General features: G+C 40.6%; 1 protein-coding gene across 2 annotated transcripts in view; it reads right to left on the bottom strand.

Moving 5' to 3' along the window:
- Nucleotides 1-14,158, bottom strand: part of samd4a (sterile alpha motif domain containing 4A) — a 72,534-nt gene that overhangs the window by 8,468 nt on the left and 49,908 nt on the right. For both annotated transcript variants that reach the window (XM_084910339.1, XM_084910422.1), the window contains 2 exons: nucleotides 12,149-12,275; nucleotides 4,272-4,355 (listed from right to left, as the gene is read on the bottom strand). In XM_084910339.1, coding sequence (XP_084766465.1) covers nucleotides 4,272-4,355; nucleotides 12,149-12,275 — 211 coding nt within the window. The remainder of the gene's footprint in view (nucleotides 1-4,271; nucleotides 4,356-12,148; nucleotides 12,276-14,158) is intronic.

Below are 14,158 nucleotides of genomic sequence, written 5' to 3'. Positions count from 1 at the left end.
CCCTCTGGGGTCCAGGGTGTAATTGGCCGTTGTTGACTACTTTTAATTTGGCCTCTATATTTCACCTTTAAAAACTGTTTATCTTGCCAATCTGTTATTTACTCATTTTGACAAACTGTATCAGCACAATTTATCTAAATTCAGACAAAATTTAAAATACGAGTAGAAAGTGATATTTTTGACTGTAAAAACCACAAGCATGTTTAACGAATCATTTTCATAACTTAAAATACAAATAGAAATTGTACATTTTTTAAAAATATGCACAAGTTTTGCAAACAAAGTTATATGGTACTATTTACCTAAAAATGCAGCCAAGGCTCAGACGTTTTTTATATAACCATTTAAAACTATTTACAGAACAATCAGGTGCTCTGCGTCAAATAAGAAAGCACACAAATTATTTATGCAACTCCAAAAAAATAGTTTGTGTCACTATAACACAGATGAGAACAGCACAGGGATAAACCTGCAGGTCTGACAGCAGGTGTGTCACTCAGCGTTTACACTGCAATCTGCCTTTGGTGGCTTTTTTGCAGCAACTGTGACATTCACTAGTAGAACTGACACACAAAACAAAACAACAACTACACACTAACTACACAAGACAACACACTAACTTGAGACTCCAAACACGATAAACATCACAAATCTCTCACGTATCAAAACTCTCTCTCTCTCTTTCGCTCACTCGCTCTCTCTCTCGCCGGTTACTCCTAAAACTTCCCCCTCTTCCCAAACAACCAAATGCCACATGTTGCCATATCATTTTTTGATTGGTCGACATGGTACATTTTTCCACAAATAGGGAAGGAGTGTTTTTTCTTTCTCTTTTTTCACTCACAAGCAAAGTGTTTGCTAGCGCTCTCCTTAGAAAACGCAGTTTCTTCCCGGAGTAAACGCCGCTGTCTTATTCAGAAAAAAAAAAAAAAAAAACCCATCAGTTTTACGTGGCCTATCAACACAATTTTAAAACTGGTATATAGTTTGAAGTCCGCACGTTCAACCCAAGTTGAAATGGAGACTCTGGGTCCGTCGACCCCAGAGGGTTAATCAGAAAGCCTTAAGTTAGCTAGTTATGTATCAGGCTAGTGTTTAAAGCTTTCACTTGAGTAAATTAGCTAACATTACTTAGCAGTGATATGAGTTAAGTTCACAGCTTATTCCATAATAGCGCTGCCATACTGCATCACACTCAGTGCATTTCAATCATTTCTCCAGCGAGTTTGATAGCTAGCAAAATAATAATCATAATTTTAAAAAATAGCATGTGTAACGTACGATACTGGAAAATTATTTACTAGGACTCACCTATCATGCGACTGGAGAGCGCAAACTGCCATTGTTGTTTTCCATCAACACTCATTAAAACAGCAACCTACAGGTATGTTAGCGCACTCATCCGGGGGTCACACGTTGAAACAGACAGAGGCGCAAGGCAGCCCGGGGGGGATTTTGCTTTATATTTTGCGACTCATTTTATTTCTCTATCTGATAAGAAAACTATTCAATCACATAGTTATTTATTGTGAATGAAATACAGTTACATTTTCAAGCACTTTTAAGCACCACATCTGAAATTCAAGCACTTTTCAAACCTTGAAAAGACAACATTAAAATTCAAGTATTTTCAAGGATTTCAAGCATCCATACGAACCCTGGAAAGGACTGAAGAGGAAATTTATATATTATATATATATTTCATATATTTATATATTTCATTCTCTAAAACAGTTCACACAAGTCTACAGAATTCTAGAGAATTTATTTCTCTATCATTTCTGAACGTGACACCATAGAAATCAGTACAATCAAACCACGCTAGCTATGAACACATAGCTATGCCCCTCCATCCTGTTAATCCCTCTACTAAATGAAAAAAAACAAACAAACAAACAAAAAACAAAACAGCCATTTGACTTCTTATGTGTACCAAATCTAATTCTGATCCGGCTACTTGTGTAGTGGAGCTTGTGACTCTGGGCTATGAATAATATGAATAATGATGTCATCTCATTTGAACTGAAAGCATGAAGCTTTGCTAACTCGGTGAACAGCAAGGGGGCTAGGGCTCACACTGTCATGGTGAGAAAACAACACATCTGTCAAAATACTGATAGAGCCTTTCAGAGGAAAACAACAGTCTGACACCTGCTGCTGCTGGTTTGGCTGAGGAAGAAAACGTTATCAAGCTGCACACCAATGGAGATTTCTAATTCCACGAGAAGAAAAAAAGAAAAGGAGAAAAAGGGTTAGGGCTAATGTCCTCGCATGCTGCTGTTTAATAGTGTCGCAAAGGGAAGAATATACTGCATTAAACAAAACTATGACGGTGAAGCTATCCTTGAATTTTGTTTTATAATTGACCCAAAGCCCTTTAAGCCTGGGATTGTTAAAGTAACACTGGCTTAAGCAGCTTGATGGAAGTGTGTACACTTTTGCATTTTTTCAGTCCAATTTTACTTTGTGCAGTTTGGGAATATACATCATGACAAATGGAGAAGGAACACTTGTCGAGAGGCAGCTTAATCAAAGTTCATTTTAGTCCAGGCTGTCTAAAAAAGGCCATCTGTGTGCCAGAAGTCAGCATATTTTTCCATATGCCATCAAACATTTTAGGTCACTTCCTGTGGTTTGAGTTACCAAGTTATGTTTCAGAAAACAGGGAAAAAAGAGGTAAAAATTCTGATATACAGGGCATTTTTATTTATTTTTTTATTTTTTAAAGGTCGATGCACTCGTTTGTTTTGCTATAACCAGTTCTGCTATACCTAAACATAAACATACACACACATACACACACAGCAGCATAAAGCAACACTTGTTCATCGTTCTGTGCTGAGGACTGAGAAGCACTGTCTTCACTTCAGCTGAGTTTTGGCCACGAGACTAAAACTCACTGTACATACGAGTATAGTTTCCACAACCAGGTCAACAACAGTCTGACTCGATTAAGGTCTCATCCACTACAGTCCTGTACAGTACTGACACATTTACAAGCTCATTTAATGTACAAGACATGGCTTTTTTTTTTTTTTTTTTAAGATCAGCATTTTAAGCACCACATCATTATAAACTTTTTTTTATTTTTTAAAGCTGTTCATATCGTTAGAATATGCGTTTACATGTATTATTAGGCATCAATTAAAAATAATGTTTACAGCAACACTCCGGCATGCTAAACTACAGTATTGATTGATTAGATCAGCCATCCCTGAATTTCAGACTGCCAACTCACTAAAACTAAATGTTGTTTATTTATTAATTATGTAGTCCTATTTTTTTATTTTAAAATGTTGAAACCTTATAAAAAATAAGAATTTATGGTAAAAAACATTTTCTAGCACAGCTGTGTTACTTCAGCAGGCCACTAGGAGGCTGTGGCCCACAGTTCCGGAATCAATGAGTTGGATCAAAAACTCACATCGCTCCAAGTTGCTCAGCAGCTCATATCTGATAATATACTGCCGAAAGCTGCTGCTAAAACTTGGTTTTTTTGTAAATACTGTGGTTATTCCATTTATCTCCCTCGTCTTAAATGAACTTGACTTTACTGCAGAGTCGCTGTCAGTTTCCCAACTTAGCATTTTTTGGGCCTATCTTGCCAGATTTAAACTTCAAAATCAAAAGCATCTGAAAAATCCTTGTTGTGTTCCAACAAGTCTGGAGTCAAAATCTAAAGCTCTAAAAGCTAACAGTGTTGGGAGGGGTCAATCAGGTCCTACATCAATGTTAAAATCAATTGAGGAGATCAAGCCATAGTAAGACACCAGCTATCTGACTTTGATAGAATCTGAGAAAGAGCAAAAGTGTGCTGCTTACTATTTGTTCCAATTCTCATATGATAGAAACAGAATAGATAATATTGCACACAAACAGGTTACTGATTACTGCTTCCTGTGTCAAAAACAGAACATGACCTGAACATAGTAAGAAAATAACAACACCAGCTAACTGAGCCGCTTAAAATGTCTTTCATGAAAATTTGTGATTGGATTCATTAAGCGCTTCTTTAGATCACAGGAGAAACAGGGAACTTTGACAGCCACTGCATCCACCAACTACAATCCACTTTAAACCTTCCCTTAAAGCTCATAATGCTGCGCTGGAAATTTCACAGCTTTCATTGGGCAACGTTATATTATTGATTATGCAGCTTATTAGAGCACTTCTTTATAAAAGGCTCTTCTTCTTGTCCTCAGCCAAACTAAGCTTTTCATATCACAGCATTGCATTTTACAGTTAAATATGAGGATCGGTGAAAAACATACCTCCCAAGGCGTGTTCGGTCATACTCAAACACAAAGACTCAAGGCGATTATTGATGTCTGGCTCTGTCACTGGTAACTGAAGATCTGTGCAGATGCAAAAACATATTGAAATCAAGAACAACAGTGAAAACATCGAGCACAAACAGATGACAACTTGACTTCCTGAAGGAAGCAATTTATTAAAAAAAAAAGAAAAAAAAAAAGAAGACATATGTTGCAGATTTAGCATGCCAACCCAAGGGCCTGTGTATTAGCAAATTTTGTGTCTAGCAGCCTAAATAGGAACCTAGCAACCACTTCAAACCATTTAGTCCCTAGCCACTTAAGCCCCACGCCCCCGGTACCGGGGGCAAAAAGGAGGAGATCAGGTTTAATCAGTTATAACACGGGGTGAGAAATATAAGTCCAGACATGTGTGGTATCCACAGAAACCTCCGAATCTCAGCTAAAATGTCATATAAACCATTTCTACGACCACCAAACACACCGAAAACAAACCATGATTAAACGAGCAGTTACGTAAATGCGCAGAAGTCCCCTAAACAAACGAAACCGAACAAGAAATTCTTCAGACTTCATGTAACCGGCTAAAGAAAGGCTAGCTATCTTCCAGAGCTATTAATGACTCCAAACACCAAGTTTCACCACACTCTGACCAAAATTCACTGAATGAGCCGCAAAAGAAGACCACAAAAAAACCCACACAGCGGCGCAAATGCTATAAGACAGAAATTGGCTTACCATCCCAATTTCCTCCGTTACTTTCGCCGGTAGCCACGTGATTATCAGCAGTTACCAAGCCTAACTAGCCGCATCACAGCTGTTTTCCTTTGACAACCTCCATTTTAGACCCACCTACAGACATGTGACTGGACAGACGTCATATGCAGTAAATTCGGGCCGACGTGGTTTTTGGCCTTGCAACGTCTGATTGGTTGAAGTGATGTGAACGTGGCATTGTTACTGTGATCCTATTGGCTCAAACGATTAAAATGAGGTGTCAATCATGCAAATTGACCAAAAGAAACCAAAGTTACAGCCCCTCAGATTTTAAAGGGCCAGAGGCCAATAGCATATGCTACTTCCGGTGTGGAAACGCCTGTGGGGAGCTTTGTTTCCGGTGTCCTATTAGCGCCTTGTTTATGGTCCAAAACAAGTTAAGCAAATGAATGAATCAAGCGGCGATTTACATTTCTATAGATGTCTTGGGCATTTACCTAACATATCTGTAAATGATGTTCATCGACTTGTCAATATTTTTCCCCTGCGCCTCAGAGCAAAAGAGAAAAGAGATTCAAATGTTATATTTCTCAGTATCTGTAAACAGCGGTCCCTCGTTTATCGCGGGTGTTATGTTCTATCTATCTTATGTTCTAAAAATAACCAGCGATAGGTGAAATCAAGTAGCCAATTTTATTTTTTGACGGTGCAAAACGTTTTGTCGACATGGTCGACATACACTACTGCACTTCAAAGTCACACTGCTAGCGATCGATGCAGCGATTCTGTACTGTACAGGAGAGACGTGACGGAGGAGATCGTCTGCAGCCGATCAGGACGCAGGACACAATGTGATGTGTAAAAAAAAAAAAAAAAAAAAAGCATGCAAACTTGGACTACAAAATCTGCGAAACAGTGAGGTGAAAGGTGAACCGCGAGGGACCACTGTAATTTTGAAGGTAAGTCACAACATACCCTTCGTAAATGCTAATGTATAGAAACCCTTACCAGCAATCATTAATTTTTTGTGTGGCTTTTTTTTCACAGTTTGTTAACATGCTGTGTGGCTGTCTACCTGACATAACGGGGAAACATCTAGTTTGACTATTCTTCACCTGTAGTTTGAATGTTGAACATTTGCCTGTTTAAATCATAAGACCAGTCATTATACAGAGATGTGCTTCTGAATGTGGACGATGTGTTTTGTAATGCAGCTCTGCTTTTGTTGAGTGATGTAAACAACTGATCGATCTAAACTGTTTAAACGTCAAAATTGATCATTAGATTTTTTTTATGACACAACAGTGGTGAGTGTTCCCACCTTCTGCTCTTTGTAACTTAACGCGATCTTTCCGTTTTTGAGTTTTGGACATGATTTTGGAGTATATCTTCGCAGTAGCGATTGACCGCAAAGTAAAGCTACCGGAAATGTACAACTCTACATCCGGTCTCAAACCAGGAAGTTAGCATTTTCTCGTGCACAGGGTCAAGGAGCTATTTCATCACTACCTGACAATGGCAATGGCAATGGCCCTTTTCTGCGCACGGCAGAAAAGGGCCATTGCCATGTAAATGTGTGGTTAATTCTTCACAAATATTTTTTTTTAAAAAAGCATTTTTAGGCCTGTTAATAAAATTAATTCATTTCTGCTCTGAAATACCTAAAAAAAAAATTCAACTGGCATGGTGTCCAATTGTGTGCCAAAATTGGACATTTTTGTACAACGTATGGATATTCATGTATTGACAGTGCTGTAATTTTTCACTGTTTCACTGTAGAAACATAAATCTTTGCATAGATGATGTTTATATGTTGGTTACTGAATTTCTGGAATGAATTGTGAACTGAGGTATATTTTTAAAAGGGTTATATGCTAAAAAAAAATAAAAATAAAAAAATAAAAAAATAAATTAGGCGAGGATAAAATCTACTTACTTTTTCTGTGTTCCAGTCTCAGTAACTTTGACACAGTCATATCTGCTTAAATATTTACACCTCTGATGAAATTTCACAAGTGTTAGCTTTATTTTGATATCAAGATTGTAAGCACAGAGTTTGTAATTGCAGAGAAATAATCAATTAAATTTGGGCATTGCATTTTCGAGCAGGAAGCTCAGAAACCCCTTGGGGCTTAACAGGCTAGCTGAGTCTCCAACACAGACTGGGCAGTGAAAATCTCTTGTGGAAAGAGAGACAGAGTTAGGCCCAGTAGTCTGCACTGGGCTATTTATAGGGTCCAAATCCCTACCATCACCCCTTCTTCCCCCACACCCCACCAAACCCCCCTGTGTACAAACTTACAGCTACACAAACACACGCTGGAAACAAGAAAAAATAAAAACATCCAATCATCTAACGTACACTTGTTTCTTTATCCTCCACCACTTTTTTTGTCATTTAATGAGGAACCTTATTCAAATGTCGGTAAACAGAAAGGCACATCAGACAGAGTGTGGTTGGAGGGGTGAGGGACGTATAGCCTTTCACATCAGTTACCCTGGCCAGACACAGCTTTAAATCACCCTTGAGAGCAACTTATGTGTGCATGACTCTGCAGAGTTGTCAAAGATGGAGAGAAGGGGGGAGGAGGGGAAAACAGAGAGAGGGGAATCTAAGAAAGAAAGTGAATGAGTGAGAGAGGGATGGAAAGCAGGCCAGGGAGCCCCGCACTCACTGCACAAAGAGCCTCATTGTGAGACTCCTCTGACTCTTTCCTCCCTCCCAGCCTCCATCTCTTCCTCTCTCACATAGCCTCAACTTCTCCCTCCACCTAATTTTGCTCCTCTCCTTTGGTCTTTTTAAAATCTGTTTTTCCTCTTCATTCTAAAATAGGGATATTTCTGTCACAGCTTGTCCATAGAAATGGTAAATACTCTGTACTTGGATAGTGCTTTTAAAGCTTAGCCATGGCCCTTCCTTTTACTGTCCACTGTTAGTGACAAGTAGCAATCAGCAGAGGCTACTACAGGTCACTTTGCTTGGCTCCCGTGGTTACAGTGACTGGTGCACACATGGACATTACAGGCGGGCCTTCAGGTCCCAGCTCAGATTGTTAACTTAGGTTAAAGCAGTGCTGGGGTATGACACACAGCTGAGGGGCACTGAGGGTTTGTGGTGTTAGGAGCATCATTTTATTGGATAGATTTGGAGTTGAACAAAATACCCTCTTTGTCTCACTCAGGAGTTTCTTGATGTGTTTGGTAACCCAGGGATAGTTCAGAAAACAGCGGATAGTTTGTACAACGACAGAGGTGTCCACAAGAAGATGGCATACACTAGGGGTCGGCAACCTTTTTGATGATTTTTGATGAGTGCCATCTAAAATTTCCTCAGAAGTCAATGTGCCATATGACTGTATTAGCAATAAATTTAATAACACTCTAAATTAACAGTTTACATAGAATAACTTTGTAGAATTATATTTGTTCGCAGATGTTGGCAGCTATCAGCGAATAGTTATCAGCTATTTTGAAACAAAAAAAGACACTTCATCCATAACAAGAATTCCATAACAGCAAATTAACTGTACAACAAAAAATGCAAATGCTATTTATGGTCTCCTCACAACAATGATAAGAAAAATAAACTGGGCCAATATGCCATGTTTGTTAATACAGCGATACACATGTTAATGTGATCTCTGGTCTCCAACTCAGAGACACAGGTCTCTGAGTGTCCAGCATTCAGACGGCTACCTGAGGACACTCTTCGTGTGAGAGAAAATATGTAGAGATATGTAGAGCCAAATACTGTCAATAAGGCCTCTGCAATTTTCTGAAGACAGTTAAACTTGTCAGATAGTGATGTCCAGCAGGTGAAAATGCAAGCTCCATGAACACGCACAGCTGTGGATTCCAGCTGCGTTCTTAGTTCTGCAAACTTTGACCCCCACAGAGTCGAGGTTTTCATTTCTATCAGCTGCATTTCAATGTTGCATTAACTCAGCCAGTTAATGCGAGACAAATCCAGCTGCTCATTAAAGCTTTCTGGTTTGATCAGAAAGGAAAACATTGGTCCATACACCTGAAAGTCCCAAAAACGCATTGTGAATTCTGTCTTGAGTCTACAGATGTATCCGTGTATTTCCGCGGTGCTGATGCTGCGCTGAGTGGACAGCTGCTGAAGCATTTGAAGTGTTGGAATGTGGAAATTTCAACATTGCTTGAAATAACTGCCAGCTAGCAACGTCCCTCTCACCGGTAGGCTAAGTTATTTTTAGCCAATTACAAGTTGAATCTGGTAGTTGGGGTTGTTAGCTAAGATACCGTCATTAAGAAGCGGCACAACTAATGTGTGTATGTGAGCTAATTTGCGATGTGCACCGCTGGCCCGGCCATTTATTTTTTAATGCACCCTCTCAGATTAACTCATTGCGTGTTGTGCCCAGGGCTGGACTGGGACAAAAAATTGGCCCGGGCATTTTGACTAGAGACCGGCCCACCAGGTATTATAGGAAAAGCCATAAAGCCTTTGAATGAAAACAAACGCTGTTGTGACAGTGATGTACACTGTCTTGTTGGTATATGTATGAAATCATACATATACCAACATTTTACATCAGATAAAAACTTTGGTTGTAAGATTCAGATAATTATTTATTAAAAGCAAGACATTTTAAATGAGAATAAGAAAGTTATTCTCATGTTAATGCCCTACCTGGTCCCCTGGCAAAACTTTGCTAGAGCCGCCCCTGCACCGTTACCAGCTGTCAGCTGCTTAGAAAAGAATCCTGGTGTTATTTGTCTCTCAGAAACAGTTCATAACTTCCCTTCAACTCATTCATGTCACCTAAAAGGTAAACCTGTTTCTCCATCACCTGTTCAGCTCTGATGATTCAGTAAGGACATCTCCTGGTTTCGTCTTCATGTTTCCCTCTCACTAGATATCCAAACCGGTATCATGACCAGCAGCTTTTACAGCTGTGGCTCCAGCAAACATCAGCTGATACTAGAAATTAATATTAAATAAATTCTAACAACAGCTGATCAAGCTTAAACGTGCTGCTGTTGTTTAACGCGACATCCGCCGGTTTCTGCTTTCTGGCGCAAAGTGGGCGATAAACAAGAGAGAAAAGCCAATCAGCTGATCATTGATCAGTTTCATGACTGAAGTAGCAACAGGAGAGGGAGGGGGAGAGAATGAGAAAAGAAGAGGCAGCTGACAGCGTAACGACAGAATAACTCCAGCTTTGTGTCTTTTTTCATTCTAGCTGAAGTCCGGGACAAACTGTGTTTCTTTTCAGCTCAATACGAAACGCGTAATATTTTCCCTGAATACGGGACGATTCAGTTTTTTAACGGGACAGTTGGCAACTCTACTATCTAACCTTATGAATAAAATAAAGTTCACTATCAGTAACATCATAGCACCCACCCAGCTGTAGAAACTCCATCATGCTAGCTAGTACGCAGTACGAATTACTGTAACTGACTGTAAAAAGTCAGCACAACGAAAATAAACTACATCTAAACTTGGTTTATATCTGACCCAGATAGACTGCAGGTCATAACTTCTTACCTGAAGTTTAGTTCACCTGACACTCGGACTGGCGGCCGCCTCGAGTCTCTCCTCCTCCTGCCTCCCCTTTCCCTCATCCACCTGCTGGCCTCTGTGGAAGGTCCGCCATAGCCACCACCAAACAACTGAGTTATTTTTACACATCGGCCAGCATCTGGCCAATCCACCACCTTTCATTGTTTATACCGTTACATGAAAGAAAATAAATAAATCATCGGCCCATAAAACCAAAAAAATCACCATCGACCCAGCGGGCAAATTCCCGGTACGCCCGATGGCCAGTCCAGCTATGGTCGTGCATTAAAAACAATTTTGCCGAAGAAACATATGGGCCTTCAGACCACTTCTTCACAGTCTCAGCTGTGCCAAGTGAAAGCATTTACATTGGTCTGTGCCTGGGCTGATGGCGGACCAGGTTTTGCCTTGAGAGCTGCAAGCCTTAATGTCAGCACAGAGCAGGGACCCGTGTCCCTTGGTAGCGAAGTCCACAAACTGAGTGAAATTGGAACAAAGTCACTTCATTTCAGTCCCCAGAAGTCATGAGGAAAGTACACAGGTGCAGAGAGTAGTCTTACAGTAACAGACTTGATGATATAAGCCATGTTTGACAAGCATGTGAAAGGAGAAATGTAATCAACCAGCAAAATAGCATAAAAACTGCTTGGGTATGTAATATAATGCAACTCTGCTACTAACACTTCAATATGTGGGCTGCAGAAATGATCCTTCATGGTAATGTGACCAGGGTGGCACCATTTGCTGTTAATAAAAGCAGCAAGTGCTGCCCCTCCTTCCTTGCCCCTCTTAAATTTGGTTCTGTTTGCCAGGAAGCATCTGAAAACAGTGAGTGGTAATGATGAGATCCAGGGTCTTTCATGCAGCAGTGTTTTTGTGAAACCCATAATATTCGATGCTCAAGGAAAAAATTACTTAGTTTCTCACTCCGTTTTATATTCTAGTAACCTCTGATACCCCATGAGGGAAAAACAAGAGATGCGTGTCCCCTCTTCAACAGCCTCTGAGGTCTGGAGTCAGACAAATGCCTATACAGAGGAACCTGCCCGAACTTCTGCTGAGATGTTAGCTCTTGTTCTGCTCTCCTGCTCATACATATAATCTGCTGGTTTGTGGCATAAATAACTGAGTGTTGATTTGCTTGGCAACAGTATGATGTTTAAATGAAGACGGTAATAGCATCATTTAAAAAAAACAAAAAAACAAAACACAAACAGCATAGGCATAGATGGCAAAGTTCCAGAAAGTCCTGAGCAGCAGCAACAGTGTGGGGAAAAAAATAAATAAAAAGTAGGAAATGGCTAGAAAAAAAAATCTAACAGGCTGCATGTACAGCTGTTTAGATCTACGACTGCATAAAGGCCAACATTCAGCACTTAGCTGGCATGTTCAAAGCCTGAAGATGGTTATGTAGCTTTGTCTTGTTCTAACACACACATATAATTTAGTTGGGGGATTCTACATTATTCAGCCCGTCCCTGAAGTGTGACTCCTTCTAGCTGCCCCACTGTCAGCAGATACCACTCTGATGTCAGCGCCATCAATGCAGATGAATTAATGAGCCGGCATTCCTGCCAGTTCCAAGGTGTTAAAGTAAATGTAAGTGTGTCCCGGCATTACTTACCAGCTTGTTGGAACGTGACCACGGTTTGTGGTGTGGTGTGAACTGGTAGGGAACGTGTCCTCTGCACGGAGCTGTGGGTCCGACTGGGCATGCTGTTACTTCCTCCAGGATTAGCAAACCATGGACCCTGAGGAGGACATTTCAAGATTACATAGCAGAGAATGTGCAATGATATCCAAAGTCTCAGTCTTGGTGAAAATGGGTTTAAAATTTGTACAAAAGTTTTTGCTTCTGCTCTCAAAATGTAGTAAACTGAAATGTTCACCAAAACTCTGCTTGATCACTATCAGGACATTGCCAGAAAAAAAAGGGGAAAAAAAATTATTTATAACTTCACATTATTACGAATGAATGTGGAGCTGGGGTGCACGACAAATATTTGTTGTTCTTTTTTTTCTTTTTGTGATACAAGGAAAGTTAGTTTTGAGAAGTTCCTGCGTTATTTGAAGTTAACAGTACCAGACCATAAGCATGGACTTCAGAACTTACACTGGCCTGTGGATTACGTAGTTAAGATTAAATAGAGAAATGTAATAGGCAAAATCCCATTTCTTCATTATGATTCAATGCACAAATTACAAGACCAAAGATTCTGCTCCAACTTCCCTACCGTTCCCCACATCAGCGCTTTGGCTAAAACCTTCACTGACCAAAAACATGAATGCATGAAATGTGCGAGCTTGAAAAAACTCATGTAAGACCACAACTTCTTAAATAGTTTCATTCCCCACACTCCTGTCTGAATGTCTAGCCCACACCTAATGACAGTCTCAGACGCTCACCACGTGAATTCCTCACTGTAACCTGCCCATTATACCCCCAACAGCACTGCCACATGCCCCTCCCCTCACCAATCCACCCCACCCACCCCCACCCCCGGCCCTCCAGCGCCGCAGGCCAGGGAAAAACAGGAAATGCCTGTGCACTGTTCTCACTGCCTCTGACTGGCCCCCTCTCTCTCACATATATATAGACACACACTTAAACACTCCCTCTCTCGCTTGTTGTCCCTCCTCCTTCAACGGCACGGCTACCTCTCCCAAAATATGACTCACACATTTCCCCACCCGCCCTCCTTCTCCTCTCACTGCACATTCACACACAAGAAGGTCCAGCGTGACGAGGAGGAACTGAGGTATTTCCTCCCATTGTAAAGGATGAGAGAGCGAGAGAGAAGGAGGGAAAGAGAAGGAGGGACAGAAAGTTTTCCAATGAACTGGGTCAGCCCAGACACAAGCGTGCCAGGATGGGCCTGAAACAGCTCCACAGCTCCTCCTGTTTCAATGTTCTGCACTGACGCAGAGCCTCTGGTATGTGGGGTGACCTGCCTAAGAGTTCCATCCACCTCACTTCATTTGCCAGACACCACCACCACTGTTACTCTTCCTCACCCTGCATTTCTTTGTCATGGAATAAAAAGACTATTTCAGGCAGAATACATGCTGAAGAAGGAATTCTGCTGCCCGAGGTACTGTAAACATCCTGGAATGTATTATTATGCACTACAAAATGTTCCTCTGTACAGTCACATACACCACTGCCATTCACCACAGTCCCTTTAAACACACAATTTAACTCCCATTTAGTATTTATTGAAGCAGGCTTAAGGAATCAGTACACGCTGTAGTATATTGTAAACATAAATATGACTGAATCTATATAAACCAAGTCTGCTGAAAAGAGAGGGAACACTGCGAGGGGCTGTGGGTCAGGTGGTAGTGCATGCTGAGGTTAGCGACTCAATCCCCTGTTGTTCAGTCCATGTCAAAGTATGCTTGGGCAAGATTGTCGCCCATCTATTGGAGTGGGAGTTTGTGTGAATGTTAGACAAAAAGGGCTTAGGAATACATAAAAGCATTGTAGGTGTTATATTGGGTGAATAAGAAGTGTAGTAGAAAGCGCTGTGATTGCTCAGAATAAGTAGAATAGTGCTATATAAGTACCTCTCAGTTCACCAAAACATCCTCAACATGCCCAGTGTGTGGAAGTAATAAAAAAAATTGCTTTGAA

Source organism: Perissodus microlepis, chromosome 1 (genome assembly GCF_051167445.1).
Source record: "Perissodus microlepis isolate ML-2025 ecotype Zambia chromosome 1, ASM5116744v1, whole genome shotgun sequence".
NCBI classification, from domain to species: domain Eukaryota; kingdom Metazoa; phylum Chordata; class Actinopteri; order Cichliformes; family Cichlidae; genus Perissodus; species Perissodus microlepis.
The sequence above is the reverse complement of the archived record's forward strand: the minus strand, read 5'-3'. Positions and strand labels throughout refer to the sequence as shown.